The sequence below is a fragment of the Bos taurus genome, chromosome 24, assembly GCF_002263795.3.
Source record: "Bos taurus isolate L1 Dominette 01449 registration number 42190680 breed Hereford chromosome 24, ARS-UCD2.0, whole genome shotgun sequence".
In the NCBI taxonomy this organism is placed as follows: Eukaryota; Metazoa; Chordata; class Mammalia; order Artiodactyla; family Bovidae; genus Bos; species Bos taurus.
This window is the reverse complement of record NC_037351.1, coordinates 43,395,918-43,420,759: the sequence shown is the minus strand read 5'-3', so window position 1 is coordinate 43,420,759 and position 24,842 is coordinate 43,395,918. Positions and strand designations below refer to the sequence as shown.

General features: G+C 44.9%; 1 protein-coding gene across 10 annotated transcripts in view; it reads right to left on the bottom strand.

Annotated features, from left to right (window-relative positions):
- LDLRAD4 (low density lipoprotein receptor class A domain containing 4) overlaps positions 1–24,842 on the bottom strand; it is a 173,755-nt gene that overhangs the window by 62,566 nt on the left and 86,347 nt on the right. For 9 of the 10 annotated variants that reach the window (XM_059881063.1, XM_005224323.5, XM_059881065.1 and 6 more), the window contains one exon: positions 164–614. In XM_059881063.1, the coding sequence (XP_059737046.1) occupies positions 164–203 (40 nt within the window). In that variant the 5' untranslated portion in view covers positions 204–614. Of the gene's footprint in view, positions 1–163; positions 615–3,288; positions 3,462–24,842 lie in introns of those variants that run through there. The other variant, XM_005224328.5, reaches the window with a different exon arrangement.

Here is a 24,842-nt window from a genome sequence, read left to right as displayed (position 1 = left end):
CATAGTTTTGCCAAAATCACTTCCCGCAGCAGCCTGAGCCCCAAGACACTGTAGGGCTTCAGCTCCTAAATGCAGACACACATTCAGCTCCTAGAACTGCTCAGCGTCTCGTTACCTACTAAGAGTGAAAAAACATGCTCAGCTCAGCATGGAGGATTCTCACCTGTGAAAGCATTCGTGGCCTGAGAGCCAGCTTCCTGCATACTGCTCCCCAGCAGGCCTGGCTCCAGCTCCTCAGCTGTCCTGTCCCCAGGAACGTCCAGGAGGCCTCAGGTCACCTCCATCTCAGCTTGCTTGAGGCCATCTGCTGCTGTCTGGCTTCTGGGAGCATCTGACGCTGACCAGCCTGGCCCCCAGCCCGAGAGCAGGTGGTACCTGACACGGCACCCAGTCCAGCAGCACACACGCTGGGGGCACTGGTCACGTCAGCTGTCCAGTCAAAGAATGGAGGCCATGGTGGACCCAGGAGCCAGGAAGCTGTCCCATGGACAACAGCCTTCCCACCTCAGAGGAAGGGCCTGACAGCCAGCATTCTCCAGAGGTCTCAGCTGCTCCAGGCAGGGAGGGTCAGGAAGGTCTGATCTGCAGCTCTCTGTGCTTTGCCTCTCCCCTTGCTGAAATTAAAAAGAAAGAGATCACCTTCCTGATGATCTGTAAAGCCTGAATTCAGTAGGCCACAGAGGCCAAGAAAGAAAACGAAGACACCCCCAGAGCTATGCCTGAAACCACACTGTCGGGACGGTGGGGCAACCTCTCCTGCTGCTCTGTGAGGGGCCGGATGAGGGTGTCCTGTCCCCGGAACAAGACGCTGCCAGAGGCTCCGAGCAGCTCCAAGAACAGTGACAAAGGTCACATGCATCCAGCACAGACACCTGGAGGAGAAACCCATGTCCTCAGCAGCTTCCCGAGGTCTTGGAAGTGGATCTGAGGTCCACACCCATGCTGCCGGCACACCAGGAGGGACGGGGCTTGAGCTGCTTCAAAAAGTGACCCCCGAAGGGCGGGGGTTGGGGGGGAACAAAGGCCAGTGATAAATTTCTTGAAAGAATATGAAGGAAAAGCAAATTTAACCTATAAACTGTTTCATATATATTACATAGAACATGATAATAAAAGTACTTTATAGGTACTTATCAGCTATTTTAATGCTGTTAAACTATATAAGAAGCAACATCAACAACAAGAATGTTAGAAGCCCAAAGGATCAGACTTTTAAAACAGAATCCCAAATATGAATCTCTGGTATTGGAGAAAAGGAATCTTTTTTTCCATTATTATCACTTCATGCTAATCAATTTATAGTCAATTTTTAGAAAATATCACTTTATTCCTCTTTTTCAAACTAGAGAAAAGAAAATATTTAAGAAAACAGCACATAACAGAAAGAAGCCCTCTGTTAAAACCCTCCTGCTATAAACATAAGGTAATAAACCTACAGACGAACCAAAGGAAGGCCTTATGTATTAACGAAGCACCTTAATTATATTACAAAAGAAATTCAACTGCGTTGCCCTCATGTACTTGCAGTAATAATCTCAGTTAATGAAGTGCAGCCCAGTAGGAGTCCTTAAATTTAATGAATAGGTAAAAAATTTAATTCAAAATCATTTATGTAATTGGTGGGTCTGAAGTGCTTGAAAAATGTGAGAAAATGTTCTTTCTCTGAATTTAAACATTCCATACCGAATGACTAATACCCACAGTTATCCGCATCCCGCAGGCCAACACCAGCATCTAAAGTGCCATGTGCCCTGGAGCCATCCACCTCAGGGAACAGAACTGCCAGATAAACAGAAAAGTCCACCTGCCCTACAACCCTGATAACCTTTTCTCTGGTCTAGGATGCTTTCAGTGCACAGGAATACCAGACTGTATTTGTTCTCTTTCCCTGATCTCAAAGAGAAACACAAGTGCAGTAAGGCTTTTGCTGTTTTATTGAGGAGTTTTGTTTAATTATCTTGTTTTGTTACAAAAGGCATGCTACCTCAATTAAAAAAAAAAAAACAACACAACAACAACCAAAGGTTTTTTTGGCTATAGGAAAGACTGAGGCTGGTGTGGACTGAAACAGAAGAAACAACACACTCTTCCTTTCTTTTCTCTTCCTGTCTGTCACAATCACTAATGCTTAACTTTGCTTCTTCAGAAAAGAGAGATGGAGACAGGTGTGTAACAACTCCCTGAGGTCTTGGGCATAGATGGTCTTGGCCTAGATGTTTAGGGAATGACATGTGTGATTCCCAACACAGGCTGAAGGGACAGCATTTATTTCGATTATCTTGACTGACTGATGACAAGCATATTCCTACATACATTTGAAGTCTCCTTACAAGCATTTTCAAGCAAAAATTGAACTGTTAAGTGCCATAACAGTTTTCTTCCTAACCACTAACAACACAGAAAAGATGCCCTTTTAAAAACACACAGAAAGAGGGGTGGGTCTCCACTGGGCTGAGAAACAAGGCGGGGGTGACTGGGACCCAGAGTCAGCAGAGGCACCACATGTTCATTTTCACAATTCAGTAACCAGTCAAAAATCAGGAAAAAGCTGCAGAAGCCGAACACGTCTCAGTCCTGCCTGCCTCCCACCATTACAGGCCCTACTTACTTTCTGGTCTCAGAGGTGGCCCCTCGCCCACCCCTGGGGCTACATGCAGACAGAGCCAGGTGATCTGGCTCAGGGCCCTAGAAGAGCTGCAGGGTGCTCACAGTTCAGCCATCCCTCCGTGGGGCAGCAAGCTCCATAGGGGTGTTTCCCTTGGGCACCTAAGGCGCTGCCTGGCAGGCATCAGTAGGATGAGCCTATTAACAACGGAGGAGCAGGCCGAGGCCGCTGGTCTACTGGATGGGTGAGTGGACCAAGGCTACTGGTGCTGGGAGGAGGAGTAGAGAGGCTCGGCTGACCCTACAAACCAGTCTGCCGCCCCGAGCGAAGCTGACAGCATCCAGGCTGAGAGGCTGTTCTCCTCTGGCTCTGATCTCTGAAGGGGCAGGGCCTGTGTGACCACTCCACGGTCACTACACAGCAAAGCACCCACACAGGCCCATGGAGCTCACTGCTCTGAAACTTCTTGAACCACGGGGACAACTCTAACCCCACAGAGGCCACAGACTCTGCCCGGAAATGAGTGCTCAGGAGTTGGGATCAGAACCTGGTCTCTGACCCTTCCAACCACTGTTTTTCCCATATTACTTCTGAGTCTCAGGTCACTCCAACACGCTGGTAACACTCAAATCAGGAAAACCTGGAGGGAAGAGGAAGAATAAAGAGAGAAAGAGGCAACTTACCCAGGATGCAAGGTCACAGATTAACCTGGACTCATTCAAGAGCCCCCTCTACACAAGCACAATACCATCACCCTGTCATGGACACACACACACATGTGCTGTTTACACCAAGAACATGGGCAGGACTAACCAGGAAATAAATCAATTCAACATTACACTTGAAATATATGGTTAAGTCCCTCCCATAACAGAGCAACAGTTACTAAGGAAATAGAGCATGCAAGATGGAAAAACACTCCCACAGGAAGAGACATTTTTTAAAACATGAACACCCACAAAACCTAACTAAGCTGCAGAATATGTTTACCACTTGTTCACAAAAATTCATATGAAATGTAGTGTCCCTAGAATCACTGAGGAGAGAAAAGAACTGCATTCCACAGACAAACCCTATCATGAAAGCTCAATTGCAGAGACACGAGGTTTAGGCAACACAAGGCCACACACTGGGCACAGAGGCCAAAGTCAACAGAGAAGTCAAATCTCCTTTTCTAAAAACCTAGCAACACGAGTGCAAGCACAGTGCATCAAGGATCAGCACCTCAGTTTCGTTTCTGATTTCCACACACCATGGACTGCTGGCCTCTTTGGCGTGCCGGTTACCTGGGTGACGGCCAGACAGACCAGACAGACCAGCCCCAGGCTCTGGGTCGAAGAGGCCCCGCCTGAGGCCCCACACTGCTTGACCCTCACAGTAAGGAGCACCAAGGGATGAAGGGATGGTCCCACCCTTGACAAAGTAAAGCACTGTAGCAGTGCGCCACACTGCTTACCAGAGGGAAAAAAAACTCAACTACCGACTGGTTGGGCTTCCCTACTGGCTCAGCTGATAAAAAATGCACCTGCAATGCAGGAGACCTGGGATCGATCCCTGGGTTGGGAAGATGCCCTGGAGAAGGGAAAGGCTACCCACTCCAGTATTTTGGCCTGGAGAATTCCATGGACCGTACAGTTGCAAAGAGTTGAGGCCATGTCTCTGGTCAAGGGAGATAGGACAGATGTACACAAAAAGGACACAGCAAACAGGCCCAGAAAATCTGCATAGAAACCAAGCCTGAGACAAAGGGCTCTCTGCAAAGGGTTGCAAAGTTGGACGCAACTTTCACTTCACTCACTGGCTTGTTCATCGAAGGTCAAAATGGCAAAGGACTCTAAGCGAGACAGAGGTGAGAAAAAGAGGGACAAGAAACCTGAGGGTCTGCTTCTGGCCCAAGCCTGAAGCCCTCCACCCCATGGACAGACATGCAGACCTGGGCAGTGCCGGTCCATCTAGGACTTGCTCACAGGAGCCACCATCCTGCCCTGGGTCAGGCTCAGCCAGGCTACAGCATCCTTGCACACCGGAAGTGGCAGAGCTAAAGGTCCCTTCTAATCCAAGCAGGCCCCAGCAGCCATGTCTCTGGTCAAGGGAGATAGGACATATGTGCACAAAAAGGACACAGCAAACGGGCCCAGAAAATCTGCATAGAAACCAAGTCTGAGACAAAGGGCTGTCTGCATGACGGTACAGCTCTTTCTCACTGTTCTTCATCTCTGGAATTTGAGTGTACGACAATCTGCAGCTGTTATAACACAACCTCAAAGCCATCAAGCTCTGGGCAGCTCGATGGGCTCCAGGTAATCAGAGGTAAAACACGCTTCAAATATGTACACAAGATGCAAACAGGGAAGGAGGCAATTCCATTAGACCATCCTTTAAAATGTCACCTCAGCAAATCCAAACACTTGATAAAACCTAAAGGACCTCCTTATTGCCAAATTCAGACTTAAATTGAAGAAAGTGGGGAAAACCACTAGACCATTCGGGTATGACCTCAATCAAATCCCTTATGACTATACAGTGGAAGTGAGAAGTAGATTTAAGGGACTAGATCTGATAGACACAGAGTGCCTGATGAACTATGGACGGAGGTTCATGACACTGTATAGGACACAGGAATCAAGACCATCCCCAAGAAAAAGAAATGCAAAAAAGCAAAATGGCTGTCTGGGGAGGCCTTACAAATAGCTGTGAAAAGAAGAGAAATGAAAAGCAAAGGAGAAAAGGAAAGATATAAGCATCTGAATGCAAAGTTCCAAAGAATAGCAAGGAGAGATAAGAAAGCCTTCCTCAATGATCAATGCAAAGAAATAGAGGAAAACAACAGAATGGGAAAGACTAGGGATCTCTTCAAGAAAATTAGAGCTACCAAGGGAACATTTCATGCAAAGATGGGCTCAATAAAGGACAGAAATGGTATGGACCTAACAGAAGCCCAAGATATTAAGAAGACGTGGCAAGAATACACAGAAGAACTGTACAAAAAAGATCTTCACGACCCAGATAATCACGATGGTGTGATCACTGACCTAGAGCCAGACATCCTGGAATGTGAAGTCAAGGGGGCCTTAGAAAACATCACTACGAACAAAGCTAGTGGGGGTGATGGAATTCCAGTTGAGCTATTCCAAATCCTGAAAAATGATGCTGTGCAAGTGCTACACTCAATATGCCAGCAAATTTGGAAAACTCAGCAGTGGCCACAGGACTGGAAAAGGTCAGTTTTCATTCCAATCCCAAAGAAAGGCAATGCCAAAGAATGCTCAAACTACTGCACAATTGCACTCATCTCACACGCTAGTAAAATAATGCTCAAAATTCTCCAAGCCAGGCTTCAACAATACATGAACCGTGAACTTCCTGATGTTCAAGCTGGTTTTAGAAAAGGCAGAGGAGCCAGAGATCAAATTGCCAACATCTGCTGGATCATCAAAAAAGCAAAAGAGTTCCAGAAAAACATCTATTTCTGCTTTACTGACTATGCCAAAGCCTTTGACTGTGTGGATCACAATAAACTGTGGAAAATTCTGAAAGAGATGGGAATACCAGACCACCTGATCTGCCTCTTGAGAAACCTGTATGCAGGTCAGGAAGCAACAGTTAGAACTGGACATGGAACAACAGACTGGTTCCAAATAGGAAAAGGAGTACGTCAAGGCTGTATATTGTCACTCTGCTTATTTAACTTCTATGCAGAGTACATCATGAGAAACGCTGGGCTGGAAGAAGCACAAGCTGGAATCAAGACTGCCGGGAGAAATATCAATCACCTCAGATATGCAGATGACACCACTCTTATGGCAGAAAGTGAAGAGGAACTCAAAAGCCTCTTGATGAAAGTGAAAGTGGAGAGTGAAAAAGTTGGCTTAAAGCTCAACATTCAGAAAACGAAGATCATGGCATCTGGTCCCATCACTTCATGGCAAATAGATGGGGAAACAGTGGAAACAGTGGCTGACTTTATTTTTTTGGACTCTAAAATCACTGCAGATGGTGATTGCAGCCAAGCAATTAAAAGATGCTTACTCCTTGGAAGGAAAGTTATGACCAACCTAGACGACATATTAAAAAGCACAGACATTACTTTGCCAACAAAGGTCCGTCTAGTCAAGGCTATGGTTTTTCCAGTGGTCATGTATGGATATGAGAGTTGGACTGTGAAGAAAGCTGAGCACCGAAGAATTGATGCTTTTGAACTGTGGTGTTGGAGAAGACTCTTGAGAGTCCCTTGGACTGCAAGGAGATCCAACCAGTCCATTCTAAAGGAGATCAATCCTGGGTGTTCATTGGAAGGACTGATGTTGAAACTGAAACTCCAATACTTTGGCCACCTGATGTGAAGACCTGACTCATCGGAAAAGACCCTGATGCTGAGAAAGATTGAAGGCATGAGGAGAAGGGGACGACAGAGGATGCGATGGCTGGATGGCATCACCAACTCAATGGATATGGGTTTGGGTAGACTCCAGCAGTTGGTGATGGACAGGGCAGCCTGGCGTGCTGCAGTTCATGAGGTCGCAAAGAGTCGGACACGGCTGAGCAGCTGAATTGAAAGGACCTACAGCCTGAGCTCTACACAAACCAAGCTGGAGAACACTTCCCAGATACTTAAGCAGGAAAACTGTCCTTAATAAGTCAGCACAGATATCACCATCTGCTCATATCATCTAAGAGCGGGGGGCGGGGGGGGGCCCATGTTTCCATCTTCCCTTCATTCCAGGGAGGAGGACAAGGAGGCCCAGGAGGACAGCACATACTCAGGGGATGCGGGATGAGGACAAAGCCAGACCAGAACTGGGTGTCAGTCTCAACTTGAGCTCCAGGTTCTCCCATAGACACAAACCAGCCAAAGGAAGAGGTTGAGGAGGGGCACAGTGCACACATGAACTTCCCGCCTGGGGGGTCAAGGGATCCTGAGACAATCGCCACTGTCCCAGGCCCAGCTCAGGCCATGCCCATGACACCAACATGCCCAAAGGGGAAGGTGCAGAAGGGCCAGGGCCTTGGTGCAGAGCCAGAGTCCTTAGGTGCACATACTCTGACCGAAGGGCCCCTGATCTAGGCTGAGCATGTCAGGTCACCTCAAGAGTAGATGCCAGCCAAAGTCACCTCTCCCAGCCTGGAGTGAAGGGGCAGGCCAGCTCCTCAGCTAGCACTCTCCCTCACTCCTTTTCCACAGATAAAATCAGCTTACAATGGGCATGGCAGGCCACGAAAAGGAGGCCCCGCAGGAGTAACGAGTATGACACGCAAGGGAAGGCAGCTGGGAGCAGAAGAGAACAATGGGTCACGGAGCCCACCCCCCACACATACTCCCACACCCCTGTCACCCGTCACAGCCACTGGGCCAACGCCTGCACGCCCGTGCCTCCCCCATGACCTCCTCACACTCTGGCCTACAGAACACCTCACAGGCTGCATCTTCTCGTTCAGTAACTTGTAGGGTCCTGACTTGCACGGCATTGTTTTAGGTGCAGGGGAGACAGCAGTGAGCAAAAGAAACCCAGTTCCTGTCCCCATGGCACCTGTACCTATCTCTGTGGAGGTGTTTCTAATGGAAACTTTTCTTGCTAATCTTTGTAGTCACAGCACTGACTATGTGGACTAGCATATAGCAGGTACCCAATAAATGCTGGTTCTACTGCACTGATCACATTGGGTCTTCGGTCAGTCACCCACTTGTCACTCTAATCCCTCTGCCCTGCCTCAGCTGCACAAAGCGCCAAGAGCCTAGGACCCAAGGAGGCTCTGGCCTTGTGGTATGCACACCAAGAGGGTGCTCCCTGTGGAGGGTCAGTCTGGACATCTGGAGCACAGGCAGGGCCAACCTCCACTCAAAACATGCTGGAAGGAGAGCTGTCCCTACAGACAGGCCAGAGGTCAAAAGGCCAGGCTCTGAGGCAGCCGGCCCGGGATTTACCCCGGTCTAGGCCTCCTGTAGCTCTGCCGTTACTTAACCCTGAGCCTCAGCTTCCTCATCTGTCCAGTAGATGGCACCACCCTCAGAGAACTGCTGATTTCTTATTTAATAAGAAGCCACGTATAAAACACACCACCAGTCAATGCTAAAGAAACAGTGCAGGACTTCCCTGGTGGCCCAGTGCCTTTGACTCCATGCTCCCAACACAGGGGACCCAGGTTCAATCCCTGGTCAGGGAACCAAATCCCACAGGCTGCAACTAAAAGATCTCGCACGCCACAACAAAGAACGAAGATCCCAGGTGCCAAAACTAAGACCCAGACAGCCAAAGACTTTTTTTTTTTTTAATGACAAAAAGGAAACTTGCCTTTAAAAGGCAGAGCCAGCCATTACGGAAACACTGAGAGAGTTTCCTGGCTCCCTGGAAGGCTGGATGGGACAGTGCACCTGTCCTGAAGAGCAGCTGCTGAAGGGGCAGAGAATTCAGGGAAAGGCTGCGTGGTATCTGACTAATGGGACTACACAACCCATTGCCGTGCACCTAGAGGCCTCTGGCCAAGCAAACAGGGCTCATCAGACCCAGTTTCCCCTGCCTTGGTAACAAAGGCCAGCGTGTGTGCCATCACACCAGAAGCAAATGAGTGTTATCCACGAGGGAAGCACCACTGCAGGTACAGTGAATCCCTTCAAGCGTCCCCAGCAGGGGAGACAGACCTCTTGTAACACAGTACCAGCCTTCCCACCACCCAGGGGTGGGCAGTGCTGTCCTGCAGCAGCTGGACTGGTGTGCCTACCGTTGCTGAGTTTCCACGGCTTCAGAGCATGCACCACATCACAGAAACTGCGTCCACAACAGTGCACTCAGCCCGCTTCGGTGTTCACGGCACTGAGTGAAGCTGCCCGTCTTATGCGGCCCCCGTCAGATCTGGACAAGAGAATTCTAGGAATCCAACCAAGAAAACCACAGGGCTCTGGCAGCAGGAGGAAACTGTAAGCACTGAGTCTGGAGCCTGACGTCACTGCCCCTGCTCCCACCACTCGCCACAGCGGGCCAGGGTCTGGCGGCCCCAGGACTGAGGGCCCCCCATTGCACTGACACTGAAGGGCGACCTTCTCCACACTGAAAAAAGTGTCTTCTTTCCCTCTAAAACCAGCCCTTTTCTATTCCCTTCTTCTCCAGAGCCTCTTCCTCCAGATGGCAGCCCTCCTGAGGGGACAGGAGGGTCACAGCAGCATCGTCATCCCCCCACCCACTCCGCGTGCTCTGGCAGCGAGAAGGAGGCGGCTTGATCGCGTTCCTCACAGGAGGGCAAGCTCTACTGCTTTTTACCCAAACAGCTTCTAGGCTGGTGTTCCCCCAAATATCCCAAGAGGAAGCATGAAATCATTAAAACTAAATTTTGTCTGTTTTGACTGAAAAATTGAATATACCGATAAATACACTGGAAATACAAAAATAACTGTAAGTAAATATGCAAGACTAATGTCAAAGAGCAAGGAGCTGCCTGTTCATTTGGGTCGGGGTCAGAGGCCACGACAGAGGATGAAGGTGGGGTTCACCCGGCTTTGGCTTTGACACAGCCACTCACGCATGGAGGTGCTGTGTTCAGAGGAGTAAGCATGGCTCTGGGGTCAACCAGACGGGGCTCAGAATAAGCATTCTGCTGAACATCCACCACTCCACCGGTCAGGCCACACAACCTCTCTGAGCCTCAGTTTCCTCATCTATTAAGGGGGCCATTAATGTAACCGTAAGGCAGCATTGCTGAGAATATATATGATGGCATGCATGTAGCCTCAGAACACCCAAGAGGCCCTCAAAACACAGCCAAGGCAGGAATGGGGAGTAGGGAAGAAGGGCAAAGACAATAGATCCTTGGGTGCAATGAGGATGGTGTGGTAAGTCGACTGGGCTGTGAGTGGGTGGGGTTCACTGAACATCACTGTGTGGATGAATAAACACTCAGTTCCAATCCAGGGCCTCCTAGACTGGAATTTAATATTCTCATCTTCAAACAATTACTTAAATGGGTCACCATCAGGTACACTTCTTTTTCCTTACCACAGACCAAATGTCCACCTGACTTGGCACCACCCCTCAGCCCTGCTGTTCACCCCACAAGGCCCTTGTCCATCCCAACACATGAGCCAGGCTCACAGCTCACCCGCCAGCCATAGGTAATCCCTATATCAGAGAATCATTCCTATTAAAATGATTCATATCTTCACCTCCTATGAATAAAAATGTTATTACATTCAACAAAATCATAAAAGAAATAATAACAAAGGGTGACATCTCAATAACTTAAACCAATACCCAGAAACAGTGGCCTGGGGGAAAAGGCAGTGACTGGCACCTTCAAGGGTGCTCTAGGAGCCCCACTTTCTCCCTGCCACACACACTGTCTCCAGGACGAGTCCCAGCCACACTCAGCGGCTTGCATCCTGAGCTCAGAGGTACACTGGCAGAAGAGGGTTGGGTGTGAGGATGGGGGTGCCACTGAGACTGGAAAGCAGTCTAGCTGCTCCACTACCATCCGTTTTCCTCCCGGTTCCCATGGTAACAGAGACCTCAGATCCCAGAACAGAGTAAAGACAGCACCGTGCCCAGTTTCCCTGCAATCTGTTTCCATGGGAACTAGAAGAGAAGGGATGGAGGCTGGGCAGTGGGACTGCCTGAGACGTGCATCTCCGTCAGCTGGAGCCCCAGACAGGCTGGCACCCTGGGCCAGTGGTCTGCAGGCCTCCTCAGGAGTGCCACGTCCACTCAGGGATGGAGGCCCAGAGACAAGGATATTCACAGAAGGCTAGACGTAGGTCCTCTCAACACATTCGGCAGGTGACATCCCCTCTCTAAAAGGCCCCACAAGCCAGGGGTGACTCACTTCAGACCAGCAGTTACACATCTGGCCAGGTAACCCCAGATCTAGTCATCGGTCTGTCAGGAAACTGGGTCAGGATTCTACGGTTTTAACGAGCTCCACAGATGACTGTGATGCTCAGCCATCTGGGAAACCAATGACCTGGACCTGAACTCTCTGAAGTTGAAGGTGCTTGTGCACCCTGAGGAGCCTAGTGGGACACAGGTTTTAGACCACCAGGTCTGGGAGGTCTGAAACCCTGCATTTCTAACCAGCTCCCAGACCGTACTGTTGCTGATGGTCCCTGGACCACATGTGAATATTAAGATCTAGACTCCAATGTGGAGAAGGCAATGGCACCCCACTCCAGTATTCTTGCCTGGAAAATCCCATGGATGGAGAAGCCTGGTGGGCTGCAGTCCATGGGGTCGCTAAGAGTCCGGCACGACTGAGCGACTTCACTTTCACTTTTCACTTTCATGCATTGGAGAAGGAAATGGCAACCCACTCCAGTGTTCTTGCCTGGAGAATCCCAGGGACGGGGGAGCCTGGTGGGCTGCCTTCTATGGGGTCGCACAGAGTCGGACACGACTGAAGCGATTTAGCAGTAGCAGCAGCAGACTCCAATGAGTTTGGCCCTAGAACCTTTCCAGACACCCAGACAGAGACTCTAACCATCCCACGGGGCAGCCTACTCCATCTTCAGCCAGCAGTCCACTCCAGGGTGGGTCACAAAGGCTCTGGGGTCAACGCCTGCAGAGGCTGGAGTCATGGTTCACATTACTCCCTTGGCCTGTTTTCTCAGCCTCTGGAGACAATCCTGTCTGGATAAGGTTAATGGATAGTCGGATTCTACATATAATCATCAGGGAAAACATGACTGCCTCTTCCAATTCTGATTACTCTAAGAAAAATAAAAGTAAATTCTGCATAGTTGAGCATTAAACTAGTGGTGGAAATGTTTAGAAAGTTAGAATATTTCTTTATTTATTTTTTTAATTTTATTTTTAAACTTTACATAATTGTATTAGTTTTGCCAAATATCAAAATGAATCCGCCACAGGTATACATGTGTTCCCCATCCTGAACCCTCCTCCCTCCTCCCTCCCCATACCATCCCTCTGGGTCGTCCCAGTGCACTAGCCCCAAGCATCCAGTATCATGCATCGAACCTGGACTGGCATCTCGTTTCATACATGATATTTTACATGTTTCAATGCCATTCTCCCAAATCTTCCCGCCCTCTCCCTCTCCCATAGAGTCCATAAGACTGTTCTATACATCAGTGTCTCTTTTGCTGTCTCGTACACAGGGTTATTGTTACCATCTTTCTAAATTCCATATATATGCGTTAGTATACTGTATTGGTGTTTTTCCTTCTGGCTTACTTCACTCTGTATAATAGGCTCCAGTTTCATCCACCTCATTAGAACTGATTCAAATGTTTTCTTTTTAACGGCTGAGTAATACTCCATTGTGTATATGTACCATGGCTTTCTTATCCATTCATCTGCTGATGGACATCTAGGTTGCTTCCATGTCCTGGCTATTATAAACAGTGCTGCGATGAACATTGGGGTACACGTGTCTCTTTCAATTCTGGTTTCCTCAGTGTGTATGCCCAGCAGTGGGATTGCTGGATCATAAGGCAGTTCTATTTCCAGTTTTTTAAGGCATCTCCACACTGTTCTCCATAGTGGCTGTACTAGTTTGCATTCCCACCAACAGTGGAAGAGGGTTCCCTTTTCTCCACACCCTCTCCAGCATTTATTATTTGTAGACTTTTGGATCGCAGCCATTCTGACTGGTGTGAAATGGTACCTCATAGTGGTTTTGATTTGCATTTCTCTGATAATGAGTGATGTTGAGCATCTTTTCATGTGTTTGTTAGCCATCTGTCTTCTTTGGAGAAATGTCTATTTAGTTCTTTGGCCCATTTTTTGATTGGGTCGTTTATTTTTCTGGAGTTGAGCTGTAGGAGTTGCTTGTATATTTTTGAGATTAGTTGTTTGTCCGTTGCTTCATTTGCTATTATCTTCTCCCATTCTGAAGGCTGTCTTTTCACCTTGCTAATAGTTTCCTTTGATGTGCAGAAGCTTTTAAGGTTAATTAGGTCCCATTTGTTTATTTTTGCTTTTATTTCCAATATTCTGGGAGGTGGGTCATAGAGGATCCTGCTGTGATGTATGTCAGAGAGTGTTTTGCCTATGTTCTCCTCTAGGAGTTTTATAGTTTCTGGTCTTACGTTTAGATCTTTAATCCATTTTGAGTTTATTTTTGTGTATGGTATTAGAAAGTGGTCTAGTTTCATTCTTTTACAAGTGGTTGACCAGATTTCCCAGCACCACTTGTTAAAGAGATTGTCTTTAATCCATTGTATATTCTTGCCTCCTTTGTCAAAGATAAGGTGTCCAGAGGTGCGTGGATTTATCTCTGGGCTTTCTATTTTGTTCCATTGATCTATATTTCTGTCTTTGTGCCAGTACCATACTGTCTTAATAACTGTGGCTTTGTAGTAGAGCCTGAAGTCAGGTAGGTTGATTCCTCCAGTTCCATTCTTCTTTCTCAAGATCGCTTTGGCTATTCGAGGTTTTTTGTATTTCCATACAAATTGTGAAATTATTTGTTCTAGCTCTGTGAAGAATACTGTTGGTAGCTTGATAGGGATTGCATTGAATCTATAAATTGCTTTGGGTAGTATACTCATTTTCACTATATTGATTCTTCCAATCCATGAACATGGTATATTTCTCCATCTATTAGTGTCCTCTTTGATTTCTTTCACCAGTGTTTTATAGTTTTCTATATATAGGTCTTTAGTTTCTTTAGATAGATATATTCCTAAGTATTTTATTCTTTCCGTTGCAATGGTGAATGGAATTGTTTCCTTAATTTCTCTGTTTTCTCATTATTAGTGTATAGGAATGCAAGGGATTTCTGTGTGTTGATTTTATATCCTGCAACTTTACTATAGTCATTGATTAGTTCTAGTAATTTTCTAGTGGAGTCTAGGGTTTTCTATGTAGAGGATCATGTCATCTGCAAATAGTGAGAGTGTTAGTTTTTCTTTTCCAATTTGGATTCCTTTTATTTCTTTTTCTGCTCTGATTGCTGTGGCCAAAACTTCCAAAACTATGTTGAATAGTAATGGTGAAAGTGGGCACCCTTGTCTTGTTCCTGACTTTAGAGGAAATGCTTTCAATTTTTCACCATTGAGGATAATGTTTGCTGTGGGTTTGTCATATATAGCTTTTATTATGTTGAGGTATGTTCCTTCTATTCCTGCTTTCTGGAGAGTTTTTATCATAAATGGGTGTTGAATTTTGTCAAAGGCTTTCTCTGCATCTATTGAGATAATCATATGGTTTTTATTTTTCAATTTGTTAATGTGGTGTATTACATTGATTGATTTGCGGATATTGAAGAATCCTTGCATCCCCGGGATAAAGCCCACTTGGTCATGGTGTATGATCTTTTTAATGTGTTGTTGGATTCTGATTGCTAGAATTTTGTTAAGGATTTTTGCATCTATGTTCATCAGTGATATTGGCCTGTAGTTTTCTTTTTTTGTGGGATCTTTGTCAGGTTTTGGTATTAGGGCGATGGTGGCCTCATAGAATGAGTTTGGAAGTTTACCTTCCTCTGCAATTTTCTGGAAGAGTTTGAGCAGGATAGGTGTTAGCTCTTCTCTAAATTTCTGGTAGAATTCAGCTGTGAAGCCGTCTGGACCTGGGCTTTTGTTTGCTGGAAGATTTTTGATTACAGTTTCAATTTCTGTGCTTGTGATGGGTCTGTTAAGATTTTCTATTTCTTCCTGGTCGAGTTTTGGAAAGTTGTACTTTGCTAAGAATTTGTCCATTTCTTCCACGTTGTCCATTTTATTGGCATATAATTGTTGATAGTAGTCTCTTATGATCCTTTGTATTTCTGTGTTGTCTGTTGTGATCTCTCCATTTTCGTTTCTAATTTTATTGATTTGATTTTTCTCCCTTTGTTTCTTGATGAGTCTGGCTAATGGTTTGTTAATTTTATTTATCCTTTCAAAGAACCAGCTTTTGGTTTTGTTGATTTTTGCTATGGTCTCTTTTGTTTCTTTTGCGTTTATTTCTGCTCTAATTTTTAAGATTTCTTTCCTTTTATTAACCCTGGGGTTCTTCATTTCTTTCTTTTCTAGTTGCTTTAGGTGTAGAGTTAGGTTATTTATTTGACTTTTTTCTTGTTTCTTGAGGTGTGCCTGTATTGCTATGAACTTTCCCCTTAGGACTGCTTTTACGTGTCCCACAGGTTTTGGGTTGTTGTGTTTTCATTTTCATTGGTTTCTATGCAAATTTTGATTTCTTTCTTGATTTCTTCTGTGATTTGTTGGTTATTCAGCAGTGTGTTGTTCAGCCTCCATATGTTGGAATTTTTCACAGTTTTTCTCCTGTAGTTGAGATCTAATCTTACTGCATTGTGGTCAGAAAAGATGCTTGGAATGATTTCTATTTTTTTGAATTTACCAAGGCTAGCTTTATGGCCCAGGATGTGATCTATCCTGGAGAAGGTTCCATGTGCGCTTGAGAAAAAGGTGAAATTCATTGTTTTGGGATGAAATGTTCTATAGATATCAATTAGGTCTAACTGGTCTATTGTATCATTTAAAGTTTGTGTTTCCTTGTTAATTTTCTGTTTAGTTGATCTATCCAGAATATTTATTAATACAGATGTATTATTAAAGAAGAATCGAACTGTTCATGTATCATTGTAAAAGATATAAAATTTTTGAAAAACTCTACAATTATTGTATGGAAGTAGCTCAGCTAGCCTTAAAATCCCTGTTCTTAAAAAAAAAAATAAAAATAAAAAAAACTCAGAGTAAATAAGACAGCCTTCACATTTCAGCTAAAAGCTATTTATTTCAATATTGAACCCGCAAAATAGTTTAAAACATGTAAAATGCCAGTGTGTTACTCAAAAGCAAGTTACTGATCTTCTATTTTAAGAAACCTCCATTTTGCTTATGTATAAAAAGGGAGCTATTTCAGTCTTTCATTACATATACTTTACATCTCTCTTAAAAAAGCCTAACATATATCAATCTTTGAAAATTAAAATATGAACAGAGAATCCAACTATAAATCACCAAATTATGCTGTAGCTTATTTGAAAGATAATCTTCTAATTCTAAACACAAAAAAGGGAAAGAAATCCGCTCTGTGATTAGTCGGCACACAAGTAGCAACAAGAACCCAGGGTCTGCGGTCCTGCTGGAGGGTCCACAGCGGGGTGTTCACTGTGTCCATGGGTCCACTCCGGGTTGACATGAAGAAGCAATTCTTCCTGTGAAGGGCTGGATGGCAGGTGGCTCCGCGGGGCCTGAAGTTCTGTCCCCATGCCCCACGCTGTCCTCACAGTACAGACCACATGGCCAAGCATGACATGTCACAAGGACTTCACTTCACACAGATGACAGTGGCCTCCGAGCCCTGATTTAGCACCACAAGCCTAGAAGAGTGTCTCACTCAGCCTCTCCCCACAGCTTCAGGGATGGGGAGGGTGGGCAGGCCGCTGGATCTATCCCAGATCTGGTCCTATAGCCCCAGGAGCCCTGGGCTCTCAGGAACCCAGTGACCTAGTGCTTCCCGGCACCTGCACCCCAGCCCTGAGCAGCCACTACTGACAAACCTTCGACAGTCTGCTGTGTCCTGTGCTCCATTCACCACGTCTCCTTCACAAATTCTAACGGTTCCAAGGACAAGACCATTTTACTTGCCTTTTCCCTCTGAATTTAACAGTGTTCAGCAAGACACAGCAGAAGCGAAATTCTCCATCCTTTTCAAAAGGCAGGTAAAAATGTAGCTAAACAGAAAACCACCGCCTTTGACTGTGACCCCACATACCTGCAGCAGAGAGGACAATGGCAAGGCTCCTGCTCATGGAAAACACCTTGAGCTCAACAACACGCCCACGGATGAGGAACTGCCTGGTGAACTAATGTGGGGTTTGGGAACAGGAAATGCTCCAAGCTATCATCCATTTCAACTCACCCTCCCCAGTAAGTAGAAATGACGGCTCAGTTATCACAAGTCATACCGAGCTGGGCCGAGAACAGAGTATAAAACGGGCTAAATCCAACGCCCTTTTAGGCACGACACAGGCATATCTCATTTTATGGTATGCTGCTGTACTGAGATTTTGCAGATACTATATATAGTTTTTAAATAAATCGAAGGTTTGTGGCAATTCTGCTTCTGGTAAGTCTATCAGCACCATTTTTCTAACAGCAACTGCTTATTTTGTGTCTCTGTGTTACATTTTGATAATTCTTGAAACATTTCAATTTTCTCATTGCTATTATGTTTGTTTCTGTGACCTTTGATATTATTACTACAATAATTTTGGGGTGCCATGAACCATAGCCATGTAAGACGCCGAGCTTAACTGGTAAATGCTGGATGTGTTCTGACTGCTCCCCCACCCCCCTCCTCAGTCTGGTCTAATTCCTGAGACACAACAGGATTAGAATTAGGTTGATGAGAAACCCTGCAATGGCCATGAAGCATTCAAGTAAAAGGAAGAGTCACACATCTCTCACTTTAAATCAAAAGCTCGACATGATTAAGCTCAGTGAGAAAGCCAAGACAGCCCAAAAGCTAGGCCTCCTGCACCAAACAGCCAGCCATGTTGTGAATGCAAAGTAAAGCTCTTGAAGGAAATTGAAAGTGCTGCTCCAGAGAACACAGGAATGATAAGAAAGCAAAACAGCCTTACTGCTGATACAGAGAAAGTGTTAGAGGTCTAGATAAAAGACCAAACCAGCCATATATTCCCTTCGGCCAAACATATTCCAGAGTAAGATCCTAACTCTCTTCAATCCTGTGAAGGCTGATAGGTGAGCACGCTGCAGAAGATAAATGTAAAGTTAGTGGAGGCTGGTCCATGAGGTGGAAGGAAAGAAACTGTCTCCATGACATGTAAGTGCAAGGAGAGAAGCAGTAAGTGCTGATGGAGAAGCCATCATAAGTTATTCAGAAGATCCACCTCAGATCATTAATGAAGATGCTACATTAAACAATAGATTTTCAGTGCAGATGAAACAGGCCTCTACTGGAAGAAGATAGAACTTTCACAACTAGAGAGGAAAAGTCACTGGCTTCAAAGGGCCAGTGTTGACTCTCTCATTAGCAGGCAATACAGCTGGTGACTACGGTGAAGCTAGTGTTTATTCGCCACCTGAAAATCCTAGGCCCCTAAGAAGGATGCTAAGTCTGCCAGCCAGGATGACAGCCAATCTGTTTACAACATGATTTACCTAGTTTTAAGCCCTCCGTTGAAAAAAAGGTTCCTTTCAAAATATGACTGCTCATCAACAATGAACCTAGTCACCTGAGAGCTCTGGGGGAGATGGACAATGGGATTCATGTCTCCAAGCCCACACACAACATGCACTCTGCAGCCTATGGGTCAAGTAATCATATCCACTTTCATAAGCCAACACTGCCACTGACAGTAACTCCTCTGATTAATCTGATCACAGTCAACTGAGTCTTCTGGAAAGGATCCATCCTTCTAGAAGCCATTAAGAACACACATGACTCATGGGAAGAGATCCAAATACCAACAGTAACAAGAGTTTGGAAGAAGTGGATTCCAGCCCTTGCAGACTACTTTGAGGGGTTCAAAACTTTGGTGGAGGAAGTAACTACAGATGTGGTAGAAAGATCAAAATAGTAGAAGGGTAGCCTGACAAATGTGACTGAATTGCTTCAATCTCATGATAAAACTTGAACAGATGAGGAGTTCCTTCTTATGGATAAGCAAAGAAAGTGGTTTCTTAAAATAGACTCTACTCCTGGTGAAGATGCTATGAAGACTGTTGCCATGACAACACAGCATTTAGAATATTCCATAAGTTGATACAGGAGAAGCAGGGTTTGAGACAACTGACTCCAATTCTGAAAGAAACTTGACTGTGGGTAAAACACTGTCATCTGTATCTCTGAGGTTATTGATATTTCTCCTGGCAATCTTGATTCCAGCTTGTGCTTCCTCCAGCCCAGTGTTTCTCATGATGTACTCTGCACATAAGTTAAAAAAGCAGGGTAACAATACACAGCCTTGACGTACTCCTTTTCCTATTTGGAACCAGTCTGTTATTCCATGTCCAGTTCTAACTGTTGCCTCCTGACATGCATACAGGTTTCTCAAGAGGCAGGTCAGATGGTCTGGTATTCCCATCTCTTTCAGAATTTTCCACAGTTTATTGTGATCCACACAGTCAAAGGCTTTGGCGTAGGCAATAAAGCAGAAATAGATGTTCTTCTGGAACTCTCTTGCTTTTTCCATGATCCAGCAGATGCTGGCAATTTGATCTCTGGTTCCTCTGCATGGGGTTGCAAAGAGTCGGACACGACTGAGTGACTGAACTGAACTGAACTGAACTGGAAACACTGTCAAACAGCATTGCATGGTACAGAAAAGTAATTCCTGAAAGGAAGAGTCAATCAATGCAACAATCCTCACTGTCTTGTTTTAAGAATCTACCGGAGTCACCCAACTCTCCAACCACCACTGCCCTTATCAGTCAGCATCCAGTAACACTGAGATAAGACCCTCCACCAGCAAAAAAATTGGGACTCACTGAAGGCTCAGATAATGGTTAGCATTTTTTAGGAATAAAGTATTTTTAAATTAAGTTATATAACTTTTTCCTTTAGACATAATGCTATTGCATACTAATAGACTACAGTTTAGTATAAATATAACTTTTATATGTGAAACCAAAATATTCATGCAACTTACTTTATTATGATATTTGCTTTATTATGGTGTCCTAGTCCCATCACTTCATGGGAAATAGATGGGGAAACAGTGGAAACAGTGGCTGACTTTATTTTGGGGGGCTCCAAAATCACTGCAGATGGTGTTTGTAGCCATGAAATTAAAAGACGCTTACTCCTTGGAAGGAAAGTTATGACCAACCTAAACAGCATATTAAAAAGCACAGACATTACTTTGCCAACAAAGGTCCGTCTAGTCAAGGCTATGGTTTTTCCTGTGGTCATGTATGGATGTGAGAGTTGGACTGTGAAGAAAGCTGAGCGCCGAAGAATTGATGCTTTTGAACTGTGGTGTTGGAGAAGACTCTTGAGAGTCCCTTGGACTGCAAGGAGATCCAACCAGTCCATTCTGAAGGAGATCAGTCCTGGGTGCTCTTTGGAAGGACTGATGCTAAAGCTCAAACTCCAATACTTTGGCCACCTGATGCGAACAGTTGACTCGTTGGAAAAGACTCTGATGCTGAGAGGGACTGGGGGCAGGAAGAGAAGGGGACGACAGAGGATGAGATGGCAGGAAGGCATCACTGACTCGATGGACGTGAGTTTGGGTGAACTCCAGGAGTTGATGATGGACAGGGAGGCCTGGCGTGCTGTGATTCACGGAGTCGCAAAGAGTTGAACACGACTGAGCGACTGAACTGAAATGAACTGAGAACCAAATTTGCAATATCTCCAAGGTATGCCTGTATAGAAATTCCTGCTGTCTTAAGGAATCCTATAACAAATCTTTCCTCATAAAAATATACACTTAATTCAACACGGCTGCAATGAGATCCTATCACAGCATAGCTTCTAATCTTGCCAAAGACAGCCAAGTTCTGATCAAGCTTCTGGACACAGCCGCAACTTACAGGAATTACAGAAAGGACAAACGTGCAGGGACAACTCTGAGTGAAGGAAACTACGGGTGAACAGGCCCCAGATTTTTAACAAATAATCTTCAAGGAAAACAAAAGGATAGAGGACCTGTATACTAAAAGAAATTTAAAAGACATCAGAGGCTTTTTTTAATCGGGGAAGATTACACTTATTAAAGTCACTAGCGGCTGCTTTCTGAAGGAGAAAGGGAGGAATGGGATGTGATGGGAACTCTTGGGGAGAGGGCAAAGCTCTACCACTGACTTCAGAGGTGGTCACAGGCATATTCACCAGAGAACATTTTATTAATTATTTGCTTGTTTTACATGTCTACCTGTTTATTTTATAATAAAAAGGTAATTTTTTTCATTAGAAGAGAACTTATTTTTAATTTTAAACGATCATTCTCTAACCACATGATAATTCCCTATCTCTCAACACTGACGATATGCACACTGAGGAAGACTTTAGCAAAAACACAAAAGGACTACGGAATCTATTTTACAAGAAAGTCTGCTTTAGATCCATTAAATCCATTAACAGATTCTGGGTTCAGAACACCAGCTGAATAATCTCTGAATCACACAACCAGAGACTTCAATGGTTATTTCCACATTCCCCTTCCTCCAAGACAGTATGAAGTCAGCACCCAGTTCTGCCTGCACCTTGATTTACTGGAGCCACAAAGTAGTTTGGACTGCCCTAAGTTCTCCTCATCTTCCATAACACAAAAAAATGTAAGTCCTAAATCATAGCATCCAACAGCAGTGAAAGAATAGTCCTGACTTATGTCCATTCCATGCTGTTTGTCCCCCAAATCAGACAGAAATTCATACCACTTCTAAGAACAATTCCCTTTTCTTGAATAAAAAGAAATGTTGCAGCTAAATCAGCAGAATGAAGATTTCAGTATGAGAAATTTTAGTGTAAAAAACTGACAACTTCATACTGCATTTCCCAAAGTATTGATAGTTGAGTAAATCTAACTTTAAATGCTTTTAGTCCTTTGAGTTTAGTCAGTTCAGTTCAGTCTCTCAGTCGTGTCCGACTCTTTGCAACCCCATGAATCGCAGCACGCCAGGCCTCCCTGTCCATCATCAACTCCCGGAGTTCACTCAGACTCACATCCATCGAGTCAGTGATGCCATCCAGCCATCTCATCCTCTGTCGTCCCCTTCTCCTCTTGCCCCCAATCCCTCCCAGTATCAGTCTTTTCCAATGAGTCAACTCTTTGCATGAGGTGGCCAAAGTACTGCAGTTTCAGCTTTAGCATCATTCCTTCCAAAGGAATCCCAGGGCTTATCTCCTTCAGAATGGACTGGTTGGATCTCCTTGTAGTCCAAGGGACTCTCAAGAGTCTTCTCCTACACCACAGTTCAAAAGCATCAATTCTTTGGCACTCAGCTTTCTTCATCACTCTTCCAACAACACAAGAGAAGACTCTATACATGGACATCACCAGATGGTCAACACCAAAATCAGATTGATTATATTCTTTGCAGCCAAACATGGAGAAGCTCTATACAGTCAGCAAAAACAAAAACAGGAGCTGACTATGGCTCAGACAATGAACTCCTTATTGCCAAATTCAGACTTAAACTTAAGAAAGTAGGGAAAACCACTAGCCCATTCAGGTATGACCTAAATCAAATCCCTTATGATTATACAGTGGAAGTGAGAAATAGATTTAAGGGCCTAGATCTGATAGATAGAGTGCCTGATGAACTACGGAATGAGGTTCGTGACATTGTACAAGAGACAGGGATCAAGACCATTCCTATAGAAAAGAAATGCAAAAAAGCAAAATGGCTGTCTGGGGAGGCCTTAAAATTGTTGTGAAAAGAAGAGAAGCGAAAAGCAAAGGAGAAAAGGAAAGATATAAACATCTGAATACAGAGTTCCAAAGAATAGCAAGAAGAGATAAGAAAGCCTTCTTCAGCGATCAATGCAAAGAAATAGAGGAAAACAACAGAATGGGAAAGACTAGGGATCTCTTCAAGAAAATCAGAGATACCAAGGGAACATTTCATGCAAAGATGAGCTCGATAAAGGACAGAAATGGTATGGACCTAACAGAAGCAGAAGATATTAAGAAGAGATGGCAAGAATACACAGAAGAACTGTACAAAAAAGATCTTCACGACCCAGATAATCACGATGTGTGATCACTGACCTAGAGCCAGACATCCTGGAATGTGAAGTCAAGTGGGCCTTAGAAAGCATCACTATGAACAAAGCTAGTGGGGGTGATGGAATTCCAGTTGAGCTATTCCAAATCCTGAAAGATGATGCTGTGCAAGTGCTACACTCAATATGCCAGCAAATTTGGAAAACTCAGCAGTGGCCACAGGACTGGAAAAGGTCAGTTTTCATTCCAATCCCAAAGAAAGGCAATGCCAAAGAATGCTCAAACTACCTACTGCACAATTGCACTCATCTCACACGCTAGTAAAGTAATGCTCAAAATTCTCCAAGCCAGGCTTCAGCAATACGTGAACCATGAACTTCCTGATGTTCAAGCTGGTTTTAGAAAAGGCAGAGGAACCAGAGATCAAATTGCCAACATCCACTGGATCATCGAAAAAGCAAGAGAGTTCCAGAAAAACATCTATTTCTGCTTTATTGCCTATGCCAAAGCCTTTGACTGTGTGGATCACAATAAACTGTGGAAAATTCTGAAAGAGATGGGAATACCAGACCACCTGATCTGCCTCTTGAGAAATTTGTATGCAGGTCAGGAAGCAACAGTTAGAACTGGACATGGAACAACAGACTGGTTCTAAATAGGAAAAGGACTACGTCAAGGCTGTATATTGTCACCCTGCTTATTTAACTTCTATGCAGAGTACATCATGAGAAACGCTGGGCTGGAAGAAGCACAAGCTGGAATCAAGACTGCCGGGAGAAATATCAATCACCTCAGATATGCAGATGACACCACTCTTATGGCAGAAAGTGAAGAGGAACTCAAAAGCCTCTTGATGAAAGTGAAAGTGGAGAGTGAAAAAGTTGGCTTAAAGCTCAACATTCAGAAAGCGAAGATCATGGCATCCAGTCCCACCACTTCATGGGAAATAGATGGGGAAACAGTGGAAACAGTGGCAGACTTTATTTTTCTGGGCTCCAAAATCACTACAGATGGTGACTGCAGCCATGAAATTAAAAGACGCTTACTCCTTGGAAGGAAAGTTATGACCAACCTAGATAGCATATTCAAAAGCAGAGACATTACTTTGCCAACAAAGGTTCGTCTAGTCAAGGCTATGGTTTTTCCTGTGGTCATGTATGCATGTGAGAGTTGGACTGTGAAGAAGGCTGAGCACCGAAGAATTGATGCTTTTGAACTGTGGTGTTGGAGAAGACTCTTGAGAGTCCCTTGGACTGCAAGGAGATCCAACCAGTCCATTCTGAAGGAGATCAGCCCTGGGATTTCTTTGGAGGGAATGATGCTAAAGCTGAAACTCCAGTACTTTGGCCACCTCATGCAAAGAGTTGACTCATTGGAAAAGACTTTGATGCTGGGAGGGATTGGGGGCAGGAGGAAAAGGGGACGACAGAGGATGAGATGGCTGGATGGCATCACTGACTCGATGGATGTGAGTCTGAGTGAACTCCGGGAGTTGATGATGGACAGGGAGGCCTGGCGTGCTTCGATTCATGGGGTTGCAAAGAGTCAGACATGACTGAGCGACTGATCTGATCTGATCTGATCTTTCTTCATCACTCATATATTAATTGAGCAAAAACGAATATTGTCTGGAGAAGCAATGTCAGCA